We start from the raw sequence: 20,274 nt of genomic DNA on the forward strand, positions 1-20,274 counted from the left end.
ATAATTATTTTACAGCCCCATTCTTATTCTTGATATTTCTAGTGTTTATATTGCTTTAGTTATATTAGGCTAGAATCTAATTATTTTTTTCTGGTTATTCATATATAATTGACTTATGCTAAATTACTTGACTTGTACTTCAAATTGAATTAATTATTCTATGAAATATGAATCAATGAATAAATACATTTTTTTAAAAATAGTGTATCATGAATATTGTTAATGTTTTTACATGTCATTAGCTATTTGTATGTTTGTATATATGCATACATATATGAAATATGCACCAGGAAACATACCATGGTTTGTAAAAGACTGGAAGGGATGAAAATACTCTTTTACAGATTGAAATCTGGTTACCTAAGAGAAGCTTCGTTTTCATTTCTCACGTGACCCTTTCCGAAAGGCCATGCCTTACGATCATTGAAGGAAACTTTTGTGTCTTGCTCACAAATACTCACAGGATTTGTCGTAAAACAAGTAGTTAAAATCACTGTGGAACTCTAGATTTAGCGACATACAAGTTCAACCAGCCCCAACGGTAAGGAAAATAATCAGTTTTTAGATATAGCTTTTACTACAGTGATGTGATGAAAACGAAAGCATTTTAAAGAAGGTTGTTACTTCGCTTTCAATTCAAATGTTCAGAGAGAGAGTCTACAAGGAATACAAAGCTTACTAGTATATTTTCAAACACAATGGATCATAACTGCATACTTTGCTTACGTTTAGCTATAAAAGCATGATATTTGAATATCCATGTTTGTTATTCTTGTGTAATAATGGCTGTTAAATCAGCTTTTAGATGAGAATGATTATATATATGTTAGGACTACTTTTAACTGACTTATAATGAACAATGTTATTATAGTATAGACTTTATTAAGAATATAATTCCTCACGATTAGAATTGTATCGATAGCTAAAGCGACCCATAAATCAAATTGGTATTAACTATGGCTTTCAAATTTCAGTCAGCCAAACAACCTGTCTACAACTGTTTATGTTTATTTTTTCGCAGTATTCATACTCTATTAACCACCAAAATATCTTTAGGGCTAAAAATGAAATATAATAACCAAAGTCAGGTTTTCGATACATTTCAGATACGGTTAGGTATCCTTCAAAGCCTTATCATTTGAATCCTTTTGGCCATAAATTACATTTTGATACATCAAAATGTGAGAGTAAGTATTCAATTACATCATAATATAATTTAATAGCAGAAGGTGAAGTGAATATGGGTGAATGTCGACGTGAAATTAATAGAATATTCACCATATCCAACATGTTATCAAAAATTAAAAAAAAGATAAATTTCCCCTTAAGATATTAACCTTGAGTTTTAAAAACATTTAAATTACTGAGCGAATCATTTTTATTTGTATTTTTTTTAATCATTTCAGCGTCTGACCCTACATGTAACTTCTGAAGAGTACTGACGACAAGGTCATTTTCATAAGGTCTGCTTGCATTCATTTTAGAAAAATAGTTAGAGAACCGTTGACAAATGATACTGACTATTACAGTCAAAATAAGCTAGACTCTTTTTTTTTTTGACTGCTAAAAATGGAGGGAAAAGAAAAAGATTTAATGAGAAAGATGCATGTCAAGCTAGTTCGAGAACTCGACACAACAGGTTTGCTTTTGAGTCATCTCTTTCAAGATAATGTATTATCTGAGGAAGATGTCGAGAAAATAAAAGCAAAGAAAACTTCAAAGAAAAGAGCTGAAAAACTGCTTAAGACACTCAAGAAAAGAAGACGTGGCCTTAAGATGTTAATTAAAGCATTAATTCTTTCAAAGATCCAGGATTTTCTGGGATTCGAAATTCTGGAAAAGGTTACTTGGAGCGAGGAAGGTAAGACTATTGCTATTGATTAATTAATAATAAAAGGATGATGATGATGATAATGTTGATGATGATGATTTAAGCAATTCTGGTCTGTTTGAAGGATAGTGCAATACTGTTACAAATCTTTCATTCTTTCTTTATACAGCCACTTGTCCTTGATTTCAAATTCGCATAATTAATAACCTTTTAATGACTTTTTTAATCACAATGTATTATCCAATCATTATTTATCATTTAAAATAAGTTACATTTTTTCCTTTTTTAGAGAAGGAAACATTTCTAGAGGAATTAGATGGCGATTTAGATGAGCAACAAAAAGTGGAGGCTGAACTGGTAGAGGCAAAACGTGAAATACAGCAGCTAAAATTAAGATGTACAGAATATGAAAGGAGGTTAAACGAGAAAGAAGATCAACGGCGAAGTAGTGTATCATCTCGAGAAGCCAACCGTTCCAATTTTTTTCGAAAACTCTTCCGACAATCAGAGAGAAAGCAAGATAAAGCGTTCATTACTGAGGAATTGCCTATTCTGCAACCTAAAAATGGTAAGATGTACATGTTATACTTCCATGAAATGACGTTAACAGGTGATAAGAACAGCGTGCTTTACGAGGTTTACTGTTTAAACATATGATTAGCTTTTTATATCCTTTCAAGTCACTTGATAATGACATCGGAAGATGTTGAAACGTCACCAATTAGCATAGAAAATTACACGATCTCGAGTTTTTAAAGTTTTCAAAATTGGATCGACGAATTTAACTTTCAGGCGATTCCAATTTGAGAACTTTCAAAACATTACGAGTATAAAATATAAACCGGTTGTAGGAAGAGTGGATAACGCTATCCGATGGATAAATCTTATCCAGTGGATAAATCTATTGGATAACAGCATCGACTTATCGCACTGGATAAGGACTTAGCCATCGGATAGGGATGTGCACCCTTTGCTTCAACCGGGCCCTGTTGTTTAATTTGGGGAAAACAATATATTTATATATCTTTTATAAGCAATTTTTGCCTTAAAACCTTGTTCACTAAGGCTATTTTATTTTATTGACGGGTCTGTTGTAATCTTTCTGAAATTGTTTTAGCGAGACTTCAAAAGATTTTGTATAATCATAGTAAGTTGTTTTAGTTCGATATATACATTGGATAAGATTTATCCATCGGATAGCACTATCCACCCTTCGTACAACCGGGCCCAGGGCAAGTAACGCTAATTAGCATGTTTATCGTTTGCATGTAAACTACGGCGCAAAAAATAAAAAGTTTTATTAGTTATTATGTATACTTGAGTACACATTTTGAAAATTGGAAGCCCATATCAGTGATATGTTCACAGGTAACCCAAACAATGCATATGTAATGTCTTATGCATGTTTTGGTAGTGTATTAATTGGCTGAAAAAATACTGCAACTCTACACGCTACACCTTTCGAAATAGGGCCTAAATATGGCAAAATTGATGTAAAATTCAGCAGCTTAAGAGTTGTAAAAGCAATTGTATTTCATTTTGAAACTTCATGAAGGAGAAGCAAGGGGAAGGGGTCCTGGGCTCCTGACAGTCCCCTAGTCCTCAAACGTAAGATATATTATAAAGAATCTGTAATATTCCCGCGTTAAACTGAAAGTCATGACTACTGACACTATGTAGGTCTATAAATTGAAAGTCACATGTATATCAATATTAACACAAATTGAAAATTCTATATATAGTGTATGTATAGTATATAGTATGACATAAAATGACGTCACATGTTGAATATAGGTTTGGACCCCCAACCCCCTCCCACCTCACCCCCCAACCCCCCTCCTCCCCTCCCCCTGCCTTTGAGAAGAGAGAAAAAAGAAAAAATGAAAGCGACATCTTTTATCGAGAAACATTACCTCAAATTCAGCAATATTCCCTTAAAAGACAAAACCGTAAATGTCACTGGTTATCATTGCGAAACTTTTTGATTTGGACGAAAAGAAATCTAACAAAAACTCAAGGAAAAAAAGTGATGAGATTTATTTATTATCTAGGGAAGTGGCAAATGATAAATTATTTCTATAAATAAAACTAATTAGAAAGAAAGTTTCTTTAAAGTTTGAGAGGCTTTCTGCTAACAAAAAATAAAATTTTCATTGTTTGCGGATCTTCCAAGGATCAATGTGCTTCGTGTTACCCCCACCTGACTATTTTGGGGATCCATTTGAAGAATTGACGTCAAGTGTCCAATGTAATACTAACTCAGCATCAAGTAAAAGATGATTCATCATCATTGCTTCTCCATCCTCATGATCATCATCTCCATGAGGATGATAATGATAATGCTGACAACGATGATGAGGATAATTATTACTATTATCATTATTATTATTATTATTATTATTACGCCTGTTGGTGGTTAAGTTCTTGAAGCGGAGTTAGCGTTATAAAAAAAAGAGTGAAAACATTGAGTGAATAAATTAAATAAAAAATATCATTAATAATTCATGAAGGAAACAATAAAAATCATGACCGTTAGGAACTTTTAATCTGAATAGATTCGTATTCATTTGCATAAACTTTAACTTGCATTTTTTCTATCAAACTTGGTTCATTTCGTAAAGAATTCAGTACAATATGAGAGCTTACATCATGAGTTTTTTAAGCCGTTCAAAAAACTCGTAGATCGTGTTTTATCTGGTAAAAAAGCACTCGGCTACTCCTCGTGTTTTATACCCGATAAAACACTCCTGCTCGTTTATTAAACATTACATAATGAATACTTCATGTCAAAAACAAACAAACAAACAAACAAAAAAAGATATAAAATAAATCAAAAGCGTTTATCGCGTACCAGCGATAACTCCGATCCCTCTAAAAAAATTAATATGTTGTTACTAATGTACTAATCTATTTCCTAATCTATTTAGGGTCAAGAATAGCCCGATATTCTGATTCAATTTGGGAAAATCAATTTGAATTTGCAGATTCTCGACGTTCAAGCACTAGACAAAGTACTAGCTCAGCACCAGGTAAAGGAACTGATTTTTATTATCATTTTTTTTAAATTAGTAACTTTTCAGCACAAGGACCATTTAAGCAATAGAAAACTTTTTCCGTGTTTACATAGCCTGATAGCAACACGAGGGGAGGTTGGGAGAATTCGAGACAGTTATGCAAACCCGAGACGTAGTCGAGGGTTTGCATAACTGTCGAGAATTCTCCCAACCCCCCGAGTGTTGCTATCAGGCTATGTAAACACAGAGAAAAAAGTTTTCTATTGCTTTTATAAAATAAATACTAAGGGAAAACATTACCGCTTGCAACGAAAATAAATCTTTATTTGAATTTGAATCTCATATCAAAATACAAATTCTCCATACATCACGAACTTCGATCTTTAGCCAATCAAATTTCGTGTAATAAACGTCAAAGAGACAAATGTGAAGCGAGAAAGAATCGCTAGCTATTTTAAACATTTATCACTTCTAAAGCCTTAAAGAACAAAAGCAAAGAAATGTTCAAAGATTGAAAAGAAATCTTAATAAAAGATTTCAGAATTGATTATCTTCACGAAAGTGATCAAAAGTGGATAACAAGTGTCACTGTGAAGGGAATTCTCGGTTGAAAGAAACGTGGTTTTGCTCAATTTGACAGCGAGAAAAATATGGCAGCGAAGTTGATTGTTTCGTCTTGCCTCGAGAACATATTTTGTGGAGCTGAAGAGCTATCGCTGGAAAACGTTTGAAGCTGCTGACTGTTTCCTTGAAATACTTGTATTCTTTATCGGGCGGTGCACTTAAATCATGAGAAAGCACGTCGCTAAACAACCGAAGCTGTCCTGACGGAGGACGCGTGTTGTAGGGTAACCGTGTTGTAGCACCTGAGGGAATTCTCTTTGCGGTGACCAACGAGAGATTGTCATGATATTACGATCAGAAAGACCAGCATGAGACCATAGGGTTATCCCTGTGGCCCTGACAAAAGTCAAAATTTGGAACTTCGTCTTCAGAATATATTTTTGGGGGCGTTTTATTCCTCAAAAGAAACTGTAATTTTTTTAATTTTTGAACTTGTACCGGGAAAACACGAAAGTTGTGACGTCACAACTGTGTTTACATAGCCTCATGCAAACATGGCTATCAACCAATCACAGCGTGCGTACTATTTAATTTATTTTATAAATGGTGATAGCAATCATGATAATGTTGTTTTTTTTTGTATTGATATCTTTAAGTGCCAAGGGGAACAGAAGCCAAATCAAGAGCAGGTTCTCGCACTGGTTCGGTAGTTAGTTCAGCTAGTCTCAGAATTAGGAATACCTTACTCGTCTGATGGATAGTTAAATATATTCCAAGTGAGCATGGGTATGTTCAAAGTGTAGAAGAAGTGATCTTGTGTTTGAAACATAAGCGTGGAGACGGCGGCCATCTTTCCATGGGGCAAAACAAAAATAAATTAATATAACGTCAAAAAGATAGTGTTTCGTGTGTTTGTCTTTCTTTTATGGGTAAAGGTGGTCGATGTGCGGTCTTAATCCATATTGATTGTATTGAACTGTAATATCAATTGAGGCAATTTATAAATATCATTAATATACAACTTAGCTTTTTTTTTGCTTTATTTCATAAACGTTTCTAATAGAAATTCTTTTCAATGTCTAAGCTGTTACCTCATCTTATCCTAATGACATATCATACCTATTCCACCACAATCCTTTTTAATATATATTTTCATATTCCAATGTCAAAAATCTAAAAAAAACTAACACAGTAATAGGCCATTTGCATTATGGCGTCATTTACTACCACTACCAGACTCCATTGCACACTGTCTCTTCGTTCTGTTAATTAGCACCAATTGTCTCACTATTCCCATGAGAAACTACAAATTTGAATAAGAAAGAAAATTCACGAAGCATTTTGGTAGTGGTAGTAAAATGACGCCATAATGCAAATGGCCTATTAGCATGGCAAACATAGCTACTCAAAAGGATTCTGGAAGCGTAGGTTTAAATGCGTCATCATGCTGTAGATCTATAGAAAGATTTGTAACCCCTTTGTTGAAAAGACAAAGAATGTTTAAATGTTTAAAGTAGTTCGTGTTCAAATCGTTGAATTTGCTCATCGCCAAATATATTACTTATTATTATATGGCATCAATGTTTCGCGCGCTCTGATGGGCTGCTTACCGGGCAAGATTTTCTTGTAATGACCGGTCATTACGGAAATTGCTCTCGGCTTCATTCACGGCTCTTTTCAGTTGCGATCAAAAGCTACGAAACCAAACATTAAATCAACCGAAAACATAAACAAAATACATTTTTCTTTTCAATAACTGAAAAAAAATTATTGTATAGCTTAGAAATACTTCTCAGTGTACAATGAGCGACGAAGAGAGCCACAGCGAAAGCGAATTTTGTTACACTTACAGCCGAAAAAAGGCCATATAATAAATAACTTATTAACCTCGTTCGTTCGGTCATTACAGGGAAATCTCAGACCTCGGTCTTTTTTTATACGTACTGTCAAGACCTCGGTCTGAGATTTCCCTATAATGACCTCACTCTCGGTTAATAAGTTGTATTTAATGGGAATAAACCTTATTACCTGTACAATAATGAGAAAAGTTATTAATAGTACATAGTAAAATTGATTACAGTATTAAAATATATATCTTGAGAGTTTCAAATGTAAGATTAAATATCTAACAAATGTGTGCGAAGTCATGCATTTACAGGATAATACATAAAGAACAATACAAATCGTTAACCTTTGCAATACTGCATTTTAGATTTATCTGTTGCTCAAGGTCAACATCGACTTTGCATTGAATATAAATTTGTTCCAATGAAGGTCAGTGGAATTTCAAAGCGTTGTGCACACTAAGATACTGTTGGTATTTATGAATATTTAGACACTGATACGAGGCTAACCCTGAGTAAATGAGTCTGTAATCGATAAACACAGCGGTAATTTTGAACTCGAAGGTGTACATTAATCTTTAGCTGCAAGTAAGATGTTTAATAAAATATCTATCTTTCAAAATTGCTGTACTGGGTATGCAATTAATAACCTTGCTCTTAGCGATTTTATTCTTTCTTGTTTTTGTTGTTGCTGTTTCTTGCCTCTTTTCTCGTTCGTGGATGTTAACTGTTTTGTTTTATCTTGGTTCTTCTTCTTCTTCTTCTTCTTCTTCCTTTTCTTCTTTGTTTTGTTTTTCGATAAATTTTTGATTTTTTTCATTGCGTTCAAAAATAACCCCCTCATCATGATAAGAACGGCGATTCTAAGGAAAAAAATGAAACGGTTATGACAAAATTAAAGATACATTTCTTTCTGCATCTCACTAGTGACATATTTCCCTTTGCTTCGTGGATTTTTTCCCAACTACTCATTTGGTGAATTTGTTATATATATACTTTACTATTATGCTTTTTGGTTGTGATAGTAGCTCAAAAATTATCAACATCATCATAAGTTATGATAGATTATGGTATTGAAACCTAATCCTCTTGAATGAAAACAGGAAAACATCTTATGCTGTAAAACTTGGCCAACAAAATCCCACATGCAGACACCAACTAATCTGAAAAAATGTTGAGGTGTCAATTAAAAAAAAAAAGGATTTCCAAGCCACCAGGGGAAAAAAAGACGTTGCTAATAAGTGCTTGACCACAGTGACACAATATTTGATGAATTTGATATTCTTATTGCAATGGCTGACATGTATTTAGTTTTCGGAGAAAATGTGATTTTTTTGATATTCGTATTTGGGTTGGCCTCACATCCAAAGTAATTTCGAAAAGGGTTAATCAGGTGTCCACAGTGGCAAGTAATCATTTATCGCTTTTTTCCACACACCAATCTATCCATTTAATGATAACAGAACTAGTAAGAAAATAAATAATCAAACTTTAAATTAACCCAGTAATTACCATTCTTCGCCTTCTTAACAAAAACGCAACAACTACAGCTAAAGTAAGAAGTACTATAATCGTAACCGTAACTGGAACTATAATTTCCCATTGGACATCGCTAGAATTGACTTTATGCACCTGGGGTTCATCTATGAAAAAGAGAATAAAACACTTGATAAATGAAAAATACTGTCGACGTCATATCAGATATTCAATCGTTACTAGACAACAAAAAAAAAACAACAACAACAACAACAATGACAACAACGCTAAAGCAACAACAGCAACACTTTGCTTTTATTTCATCAAATTCATTCATTCATTCATTCATTCATTCTTTCTTTCTTTCTTTCTTTCTTTCTTTCTTTCTTTCATTCATTCATTCATTCATTATTTCATTCATTCATTCTTTCTTTCTTTCTTTCTTTCATTGTATAAATACCCATACTATACATAACGTTGGGGAGTACATTAGCAAGGACAATTGCTTACCTCTTACAAAAATAGACAAACGCTGCTTTGGGCCACTACCAACTTTATTAAACGAGACACATTCGATGGTATTGTTTCCTGTCAGCTCAAGCTTCACATTAAATACACCTTGGCGATTTCTGTCGCCTTGAATTGTCTTGTTGTTAAAATACAACGAATAATCTGCCGGTGGATTGGCATCGGCCTTGCAAAGGATTGTTATGTTTTCTTCCTTATAGAACACTGAACTAGTATTTACGATACTGATATTGGTAGCTTCTGGTTTATCTGAAAATAGTAATATGCAAATAGGTAGAAGAAAAAAATTTAAAATTTAAAACAAATACCAACTATTAATTAAAAATGATATTAATATCAAACCAATATCAATAACATTAATGACTGAATCAATTATAAACTTTGATGATTAACCGATATATATACATATAATGATGAAAAGGTAAATCATACACCGTGAAAAAGATGAAAAAACTTACTGACGTTTCGGACGCTAGTCCTTCGTCGGAGTAAAAGAGAAAGAGGTGGTAGAAAGGAGTGTATATATGATAGAATAAGACAAAAGAAACCAATGAGAACAAGGTAGGCAAGGAAACAAAAACAAACAATCAAAAGACAAAAGAAAAGGTTAGTTAAAAGTAAAGCGTTTATTAATCCCGTTGGGACTAAGAGTGCCCAATAGATGAATAAGCCGCATTTCCTTGGTCTTGCGACAATCACACTAGTTTTTAGCTAGTTATATCTTCTTATACATATATATGTTTATTATATACCAAGTGTCAAAGTTCAAATTTCCTCAATTTCTATTGGTCGAGAGTATGTCACCTGAACGTAAAGAAATTCGACTGTTTCCTGGCGACCAATCTGGGAGGGGAATATTATGTTATGGACCGGGAATAACAAAACCGGAGGTCACGTGATTGAAAAAATATAAAACCGGAAACAGAAAGCAACACATTTGAGCGCGCGTTTGCAAAGTTCATTCACACGTTTTCTTTCACGAAACATCATTTTTGTTTTGTTCTCTTTGACACTTAGTATGATAATAAAAGCGATATATTTTGAGCTCGCTACGCCTCAGGTAACATCAGCGGTCTCGGGACCACAAAACATACTGTTTCCCTCGGTCTCAGCAAATGAGTTTTAAATAAATGACATGGAAAGTGTGGACAACAAGAGCAAAAATAACATCAAAAAACGACCGTTTCAAGCTACACCGTTACGACCCTAGCGATACTGGCGTCGGATTGATATTCATTGAGATGTAGAATCATTTTCGAGGGGGGGGGGGGGGGGGGTCAAACAATTCGACTAAAATCCTCTCTTTCCCATAACTGTGGCAAAATCACGAATACATTTTAATTAAACTTTCTAATCTGATTTCTATTTATGATATTCCATGATCTTAAAGTGCCCCTAATGCCTAATCACAGACCTTATGTAAGTTGAAGATGTGATCAGTGATAATGCGAAAATCCAAAATATTTTTTAAAAATTGGATGCATTCCTGATTTTTAAATGAGTTTTGAAAACGCGCCTTTTGACATAAAGACCGCGCGTAAGGGGGAATAGTACGTCATCGGGGTGATACGCTCCAAAAGTGAAAGACTTGTGCATTCTTCCAATTTAGATTCACTCGTACAATGAGTAAAAGCTCAATATTTCGGCATTTTTTCTTTCTTTCTTAAAACTTTTAAAAACAGCACCCTTGACCCACAAGAAAAATGGTGTATCACCCCGATGACGTAAGTCTACACAATTTTTCAGGCTCCTCAAACGCGGTACTGAAATTTCGAGAGTGACCGGACACGAGACATTATGAAATAGGAGACTGGGTATTAGGAACTGTTCGAGTTGACAAATAATCCTTTGCGCGCTTCGAGACGAAATCACCTGATAATTAACGATATTAAGGTCAACCACATTTACAACTGTTAAATATTTTCCGCCCACTTTCTTCGAAGACTTTTATGACGAAGCGGAAGATTTTACAATTTAGTTGCCTTTATGAAATGTAAAGGCGTGGTGCACAGAGTTGTAAAGCTATATTAAAGAACGCAAAGCTCAATTGGACGTTATTGACCCCCTTTACACAACAAGACCGTTACTAGGCTTCCTTTTGACCTGACAGCTGATTAGCATTAACAACAGACATGATAGAAAAATCACAAATATAATGTATTTTTACTCACAGTGTACTTGGATAAATATTCTCTTGATGGCAGTGAACGTCTTGCTTCCCAATATGGTTATTGCGACAAAGTCGTACCACCCTTGGTCTCCTCGTTCTATCTCTTGCAACATAAGATTCTTGCTATTCCAAGTATTTTTGCTGTTGTTCCAAATCGTGGTTATAGGCTCACTTCCGGAGATATGACAAGACACAGATCCATTATTTCCTTCTATGAATGTTCTGTTTCCACATCCAGAAATAGTAGGTGGTACTGAGGAATAAATTCAAGTTGAAAACATGTTATGCAACAAGTTTAAAAATCAATCAAGGCTTCATAATCAGGAAAAATTCTTAAAGCCTCTATAATATCAAATTATTGATAGTTCTATGATGCACTTCTAGTCCAGCTGATAGGAGCACAGCCCATTTTGTCTTGTCTAATATCTTGTCTTGTCACCAGCTTATCTTGTCTTGTCCTTTTTTGTTTTTGTTTTGTCTTGTCTTATCCATTGCTTTAGTCAATCAGCAACAAATAGATTTTCTCCGCACGGCCCAGCCACTTAGCTTGATTAGCTATTTCTATTTCTAATTGGCTGTGCTCTTATCACCTGCAATTTCAACTATTATTATTTATATCTGTAAACTATTGAGCACAATAAAGATTGATTTGATTTGAATTGATTTGAGGAATCCCTATCTTCAAGTTTTGTTTAATATAAATGTTTTCTTACTTCATTTATTGTGTTGCTTATTTATAGCGATATTTCTTATGCTGTTATGTATCATATATTCTTTAAAACTTTCCAATGCTGTTTTAGCTACAAACGTGACAGCTTTTCCTTACAATATCTAAAGGTTGCGGCAGGCTAACGTCACTTACCGAACACGTTCACTTGTGTAGACGTTTCCTGGTCTAGGACGTCTTTCGGTGTTTTATATGTTATCTTATAAGACCCGCTGTCCTTTGGAACGGCAGGATCAAATGTGATACACACAGTGCCATTCTGCAAATCGGCCGTAGCCTTTACTCTGTCTTTGTATGCCATTTCCATGATGTGACTGTCATTGTAGAACGTGGTCTTATTCAAAGCCAATGTGATTATACTTTTACGCGCACTAGTTCCATCGATTTTAGTATAGGTAGCGTACATTAGAGGTACATTTGATTGACATGTAATGGAAAAGGCGCTACCGACAAACACAGACTGACTTCCGGTACAAACAAGTTCACCTATAAGGAAAAGAAGAAAAAAATATCGAAATGTTTATCCGTGAGTCATACAAGCACATACTCTAAAGATATAGGAATATAGATAAGTTATTCCGGGCGAAAGACCCTTGGAATTAGCAGGCCTGCTCTCAGTCTGACCTCTAGCTCAGCTGGTAGAGCATCGGTAGTACAATTCCGAAGGTCGGAAATTAATTTTTTCCGAATTTAATTCCAAGGGTCTTTCGCCCGGAATAACCTCATTCCCAAGCACTATAACTTATCTATATTTCTATATCTTCATGTATTTCATAAGTGCTACGCTGTCCACATATTCTCATCTAAGCACATACTCTATTAAGTCAACGCTTTCATCATTTGTCAGTGTGACAGAGTCAAAAGACACTATTTTGGACAGTAATTATTTAGTCATAAATCTATATTTTTAATTAGGAATGCCTCGTGTACACATAGGAATGTAATTCTTTAGTTAACTGTTTGCGTGGAAAATGCGTAAGCAAGAAATAATTTCCGTACGTAATTACATTACAGTGAGTCATGCCTAGGTTTGGCGCTTGTTTACGTAAGTTCGTGTTTGGGACATCCTGTTTGCGCCTAGGGCGTGCAACATTGCATAGGATGTGTAAGGTCTTAAGAATGCAGGTTTTCCCATAAAAATAGGCCCAAACTAAGCTTAACTCAGTGTAGTAAAAGTTCTTGAAGACGTTGCGTTGTCTACGGATATTTTCACATATCAAGACAAGGAATTCTCTACGATGTAAAGGTATGAATCTTTGAAGCCTTTTACACTTTTACCTAGGATAGATTTAGGACAAATCTATGTTCATATCGTTAACTAGTCGTTATATTTTATAGCTTAGATTTTCTACATATTTGTTAAGCATTCGTTTCATGTTGTAGTAATTCTAGTCGCATTAGCGCGTAATTTAGTACAAAGTTATTCACGCAGTAGTAATTTAGTAATCACGCTGAGTGTATAGGATCGCTACCGCCTTACTCGCTTGTTTAACCTTTTTACTACGATAAATAGCCTTAACTGCGGGATAAAAGACCTTTTCTTTCCAACCGTTAATTTGTTCGCTACTTAAACTCTACACTCAAGGTCATTGTCGCGACCGCGTGTTCAGTAAACCGTGTAATTCTTAGTTTGTCATAAACAAAGGTTAAAATACTTACCTAAAGCCATAGTTAACCTCTAGTCAATTTTTCCTATTGCTTTTTCCATTGGTTTAGTTCATTTTAAACGGTTTACCGACTTGTACATTAAACTTTGCAACCTAGTAATTTTCACTCGCGTATTGTAAACACTGCTAATCAGTATGCAATATTCAAATTACCTGTGACGTAATTTACGTATTTCCGTTTCTATTTATATCCAGCAAAACTGTATTTTATTCATAACTTTTTAGCTATTTAGATAAGCTACAAATTTATTTTATCTCATTGTAAATATTTTTCTTGTTTTCATTAGAGATATCCTGTAATCTCGTTCCCGTTTTTTTTTTCATGTATTGTAAAGTTGTGTGAATTTTTCAATAAATTCTTTTGTCAAAACCACTTGCAATCTGATTCATAGCTGAGCGCCTTGCCGCCGGTTACATCAGGACCACTTTTTTCATCGCTATGCCCTGATCATGACAACGGCCTATTTACGGGTTCTCAGTAGAATTTGACTTCTGTTGTTGCTAGCCAAACCAACCTCTTCTATCACGCTCGGCTCACAAACTAACACTCCATTTTAAATTACTGGTGCACCCACCCTGAAAAAATTCTAGATCTGCCCCTACACATTAACTACAATGGTTATCATTTCATAGAGAACGCAACGAGCCATAGTTATTTTAACTCGTGGTTGGATTAAGAGAGAGAAGTGCGCATGGTATTTTGGGAAAAAAAGTATTTTGCAATAATTCGCTAAGTGTGTGCGATTCAGAGATGTTTCAGTACTGTGATGCTTGCGATATGCAGATTGAAGAGGAGAGTACAGGTTATTAGTGGTGAAATAATTGTTTAGCTGAAGGTACACTGCTTTCTCTGAAAGTTTAGACAAGTAGGAAAGGTTGCTAACTGGACGATAGTTCTTAAACTCAGGTGGAGCGGCGGGTTTCTTCAGAATTGGAGTGACAACAGCACTCTTGTAAGCTGTATGAAAGACGCCTGATTGCAAAGAACTGCTGACAATCTTACAAATAGTTGAAAGCACAGTCCATGCGACATAGGAACTGGATCAGGGCAGCCGAATTTTGGTGGTGATGCATTAGCAATGCGTTTTTCGAATGCTGTCAATCTAAGACCAGCTAAGTAAACCGCACTACCAAATCTTATATTAATTGTCAAGTGACTCGGAAGATAAATGGCAAATCACCTCTCTAGCCAGCAATACAATAGTTATGAAATTCCTCTATATAACGTTAAAACAGCGGGAAAAAAGCATCAATTTATCAATAAATTTTAGTAAAAACCTACAATCTTTATCATATTTTTTCCCTATACAATATATATATATTTGTTTATATTTATTTGTCAAAATTTTTATTTATAAATAATGGTCCGCCGTCTGCCGCATTTTATCCACACCCTGTCGCAATATTACCCTGAGAGCAGAGTCTCATTTTAACCCTAAATAAAGGCTCTGCTCACAGGGTATCGCAATATCAATCATTTTAATCAAATTATCAAGCCTTATCTAAAAAAAACTAGATTTGCACTACTATTTGAACACAATATTTGAACACCAGTTTGCGACTCTTGTGACCGTAGAGAACATACACCACCAAATGACTAAATTTCCTCGCTAACAGTGGAATCAAACCTAGATGAGTTATGAAATAAAGTAAATTGAAGCGACGCCACCTGCGTGTCTAATTCGGTATTTTGTCAAAGGTCAAGATAAGGGAATTTCCCTTTTCAAAGCTTGTGGTGGGACGGAATTCAAGTTATTTGGTCAACGAGCTGAGTGCTAGAGTATTTTTACTCAGTTGCGACATCCAGCCACCTGTGCTTCGAGGGTTTTCCGGGTTCCCCGGCTTTCCTCCTTCCGCAAAAATCAACTCCTAATCAATTCCGATTGGAATTACAGTGGATGAACAGCTACTCTGTAGAAATGCCACTGCCAAATCCCATCATTATTATTAGTTTAACTGGAGAATGGTAGATATTGATTTTGTTATTTCACGGTCTTATGTCCCGATTCTTTCCATCACAAGAGAATATAGTGCAAACAATACATCCGTGAAATATTAGTAATACTAACTTACACTATTTTATGAGAAGATATAACTAGTTAAAAACTAGTGTGAGCTGCGTCGGTGTTTCTAATGAAACAGTAATGATGAAATTTTATACTAATTCTATTGTTTTCATTTGTTTAACTAGCACTATTTAAAAAAATTTAGTAATTAGTGTTTCACGGATATATTTTTTGCACTCTACTCCGAGAGAATAAGCCACTTCTTAGCTGACCTCCCTGTTAGGGAGGCCAATTGAAAATTGAAAATTGAAAATTGAATTGAATTGAATTAGGGGAAGAGAAAAGGTTTTAATAGACGACCTGTTTGACCTCCCCCAGAAGCGATTCTGAATATCTATGAATATGAGTCCGACGCTGGAAATCCGGTCAAGATAATAAAGTGTTTCCGTGGTCGGAGAAAACGGATATTGACTATACAACGTGCTGAAATATAGGAATGCGTAAACTGATTTTTCCACCACTGTCAATGAAGCGTTTTTGTAAAATTGCTCTATACTGGCTCAAAAATGACAAAACGGATAAAAAACAAATCTTATTTTAAACATTTGCGTGCTGTATCCGGCTCTTTCCCTAACAGTTGCTAAATATTCACTAATAATTTTCTTTTAAACAGTCTACTCTGGTTCCTCTTCATAATATTTTATGGTCTTGAGTACAATACACTTTCAATTTCATTTAATAAACTGGCCCTCAGCCTCGGATTGGACTCGGATTACAAGTCACAATCTTATCATTCCAAAGACTGAAGTGGTATAACTTTTAACAAACATCCAACTTACCACTTTTCAGTCTCGGGAACGAATTCTATTCACTTACACCATTCATATTATGCTCGACTTCCTTCTAACCATGTATCAGACCAATCTATTTTATGAATCTCACTGATTTTGCTTCCATCCTCGGAATGGACTCGGATTACATTATTCAACTTCGGATTGGATTCGTCATAAGGATCGTAATACCATAACCATAACCTACCTAAATACCGACATAACCATAACCATAAGAAATGATTAATGCTTGTGCGGTATTTTCGTGTGATTATAAAAACGTTGGTCTTTAAGTTATATAAACTCAATTGAAGAATCGTTGTCGGGTTCAGAAACATAGAACATAGAAGCTGAGACCGAAATGGCACATGGTGAAGTACCTTAATTATATATATATATATATATATATATATATATATATATATATATATATATATCTATCTATCTATACTATCTATCTATCTATCTATCTATCTACTATCTACTAGCTATCTACTATCTATCTTCTATCTAGCTATCTATTCTATCTATCTATCTATCTATCTATCTATCTAGCTATCTATCTATCTATCTATCTATCTATCTATCTATCTATCTATCTATCTAATCTATCTATCTATCTATCTATCTATCTATCTATCTATCTAATCTATCTATCTACTCTATCTATCTATCTATCTATCTATCTATCTATCTATCTATCTATTACTATCCTATCTATCTATCTATCTATCTATCTATCTATCTATCTATCTATCTATCTATCTATCTATCTATCTATCTATCTATCTATCTATCTATCTATCTATCTATCTATCTATCTATCTATCTATCTATCTATCTATCTATCTATCTATCTATCTATCTATCTATCTATCTATCTATATCTATCTATATCTATATATATATATCTATATATATATCTATAAAAGATATTATATATATATAATTATAAAAGATTATATATATATATATATATATATATAATTAGATGCATGCTGTGACCGGCGACCCGTGGCATCATCCACTGTTTTTAATACATCTTTGGCATTGTATACCGACTGCATGGATGGCGCAAATGAATATGTTGTCATTTTCCATGTGCCATTTCGGTCTCAGCTTCTATGTTCTATGTTTCTGAGCCACTCATATTGTATATATTACTTATGAAACGTCTAGGTGTATACATTCATGTTCTACTATAATTTTAAAGATAAAATTGAATTTGGCTAAGAAAATTGGAGTTAAAGTTTATGCAAATCAGGACATAAGTCAATACATTCACAGTACGACATAGCGGCCTTATGATGCTTATGTCGCTAGTGCGTACTCAAGCCTAGTGTCAGAAACCGGTTTAAGCGGGTTATGTCCAGATATCTTTACAAAGCCAGGTAAAGTTAGACGTAGGATCACCATGTGGTTTAGTTTGTAAAAGTTTGTTATAATTTAATTTGAAAAAAAAAGAATAAAAAACTGTAGTCTATCGTACAGCTGCATTGCTTTGGAACGTGGTTAACGATTTCACAATATAAGCTTCATTTTTTCAGAATCAAATAAAATCAATAAATTTTTGATGCCCGAATGGCGTATGGCTCATTTAATAGTTAATTAATCTCTTAAACATGGAGAAATTTCCATGTAAATTTTACATACCGTTTGTCAAGCACAGGGCTGCCAAACATAAGGTAAATTGTACGACTTCTAGGTCTTGAATGAGACTCATCTCCAACAGTGTGTTTAGTTGTCACGAACTGAGCAAACCCTTCTCATTTAAAATAAAGATTCGCTTTCGAATGGTGACCAGTCTAGCACAGTTCGGCAAGTGTATCTCATTTCCGTTGGCGGTCTGATCATTATATCCGACATGCGAATAATATGACAGGTGAAAACTGACCCGAATGAACTAGATCTTGGGGAAAAAATCTAATCCCGTGAAATTATTCGGGTAGTAAGATGATCATATTAATTGCAATTTGTGTATGAAATCTGGTTGTGATATTAAGAAAAACCCAGGGGAAATACGGTTTAGATTATCGGAATGTTTGTCTTGAATGTTTGTCTTGAATGTTTGTCTTGAATGACCTTGAATGACCTTGAATGACCGGACTAAGTCAAAACCGGCAAAATAGCACATATCTTGTCCAAATGAAAATTAAAATGCAGATTCATTGATCCTAATGCCCCTCCCATAGAGGTTTTAATCCTCTCTCGGCCAAATTTACCAAAGAAAACACAAAACAGTGACGGGAAGTACGGGAAGTGTTCGCAGTATGCCCTGCGAGGTTGAAGAAGAAAGCTGCTGGCGTTGAAGTTGATATTTGAGGACTGTTAGGGAACGAAATAAATGAAAACTTAGATATATGTTTTCTAAAATAATAGCCACTACTCGCCACAACAATGATTAGTTCATAAAAACTCACGCACGTTGCATTCCAACACGAGTTAAGCAATAATTATTGATCATTGGTTCGGATATTTGTTACCGATAGCGTAGTCGAATAAATAATTGTTTCAGTAAACTTTTAGGCTCGAACATCAATGGAAAGACAAATTAAGGAGTAAAATGTTAGTATTACTTCCGCTCCGGGAAGTAAACACGTCTCGTAATGAATGGTCGCCATACCAATCAAGTATAAAATCATATTTACCGAAGTAGCAAAAAAACCTTACATAGATTCAAATACTCGACACCACTATGGAACTCTTGTGATATTATTAGAGAACATTCACCTCCAAAATGACTAGTTATTATTATTATTGTTTCCTCGTTGTCAACAATGGAATCAAGCTAGCCGAGCCATAAAAAATAGTAAATTAAAGCGACACTATTATGCGTGTCTAATTCGGTATTTTGTCAAAGGTCAAGATAAGGAATTTCCTTTTTGAAAGCTTGTGGTGGGAAGGGAACAGTCAAGTTATTTGGTCAACGAACTGAGTCAGTCTAGTCTACTCAGTTGTGACATCCAATAACTGAGTAGTTTTACTGGAGAAGGATAAATATTGATTCGTTATTTCACGTTCATAGCCAGAAATATGGAACCGACATGCGCAGTAAGGTTCGCTTTCCGAGCAAAATATGGCGTCAGCAAGCATAAAAGAAATGTATGGAGTAAAAATAAAAAGCCCCGAAAGCTTGGAAATAAATATATGTAACTCACCGTCCTCACTCTTCTTTAAATGTTAGTGTAGAAACCTTCAATGAAGCACCAATTTTAGACCGAATTAATTTGTTAATCGTGCGGTTTTAGGAATTTTGAGAAGACGAATTTTGTATCGAAGACTCCATACTGTTCTTCTAAATATAAGAGAGTGTGAGTTCTTTCTCTTGTAATCTTGTATTTCCCACAATTCGAATTCATCGGTCCTCACTCTTGTCTTGTAGCACTGGCATAGACGATCCAAAAGAGCATAAACAATACGAAATATCTGTTAAATCCAACACGGTTTTTCACTTTGAAAAAGGCTATTTTGCACCTTTGCTCTTCCCTTGCCATACCTTAGGAATTTGAGGCGAAACCAAGAAAGGATAAAGAGAAATGAAGTCTCAAAGTTTTTATACTTTCAAGGAACATTCCGTCCGCCATGTTTAAACGAGACCATGAGTCTTTTCGGCCCCA

The 20,274-nt window shown here is 34.6% G+C and overlaps 2 protein-coding genes and 1 long non-coding RNA gene across 4 annotated transcripts; 2 read left to right on the top strand and 1 right to left on the bottom strand.

Annotated features, from left to right (window-relative positions):
* The first annotated feature begins 1,085 nt into the window (after positions 1-1,085).
* LOC148905644 (uncharacterized) lies at positions 1,086-6,304 on the top strand. Of its 2 annotated transcripts, none has more exons than XM_089039690.1 (5): positions 1,086-1,187; positions 1,407-1,861; positions 2,121-2,399; positions 4,759-4,860; positions 6,066-6,304. In XM_089039690.1, the coding sequence occupies exons 2-5, from the start codon at positions 1,570-1,572 to the stop codon at positions 6,161-6,163; spliced, it is 771 nt and encodes a 256-aa protein (XP_088895816.1). In that variant the 5' UTR covers positions 1,086-1,187; positions 1,407-1,569; the 3' UTR covers positions 6,164-6,304. The 2 variants fall into 2 exon arrangements, with proteins under 2 accessions (XP_088895816.1, XP_088895817.1); XM_089039691.1 differs by having other exon boundaries at positions 4,816-4,860.
* Positions 6,305-6,431: 127 nt separating this feature from the next.
* LOC116292184 (uncharacterized) lies at positions 6,432-19,940 on the bottom strand. Its single transcript, XM_089039682.1, has 6 exons — positions 19,816-19,940; positions 12,290-12,640; positions 11,429-11,680; positions 9,240-9,506; positions 8,766-8,896; positions 6,432-8,116 (listed from the first exon to the last, which is right to left on the bottom strand). The coding sequence occupies exons 2-6, from the start codon at positions 12,558-12,560 to the stop codon at positions 7,991-7,993; spliced, it is 1,047 nt and encodes a 348-aa protein (XP_088895808.1). The 5' UTR covers positions 12,561-12,640; positions 19,816-19,940; the 3' UTR covers positions 6,432-7,990.
* On the top strand, positions 13,009-14,194 carry LOC148905645 (uncharacterized). The gene is made up of 2 exons (XR_016121647.1): positions 13,009-13,400; positions 14,109-14,194. It is a non-coding gene; the product is annotated as an uncharacterized LOC148905645 (long non-coding RNA).
* Positions 19,941-20,274: the final 334 nt, after the last annotated feature.

The sequence above is a fragment of the Actinia tenebrosa genome, unplaced genomic scaffold (genome assembly GCF_029948245.1).
Source record: "Actinia tenebrosa isolate PJP-AT-01 unplaced genomic scaffold, QUT_ActTen_1.0 PGA_scaffold7__59_contigs__length_16204524, whole genome shotgun sequence".
Lineage (NCBI taxonomy): Eukaryota > Metazoa > Cnidaria > Anthozoa > Actiniaria > Actiniidae > Actinia > Actinia tenebrosa.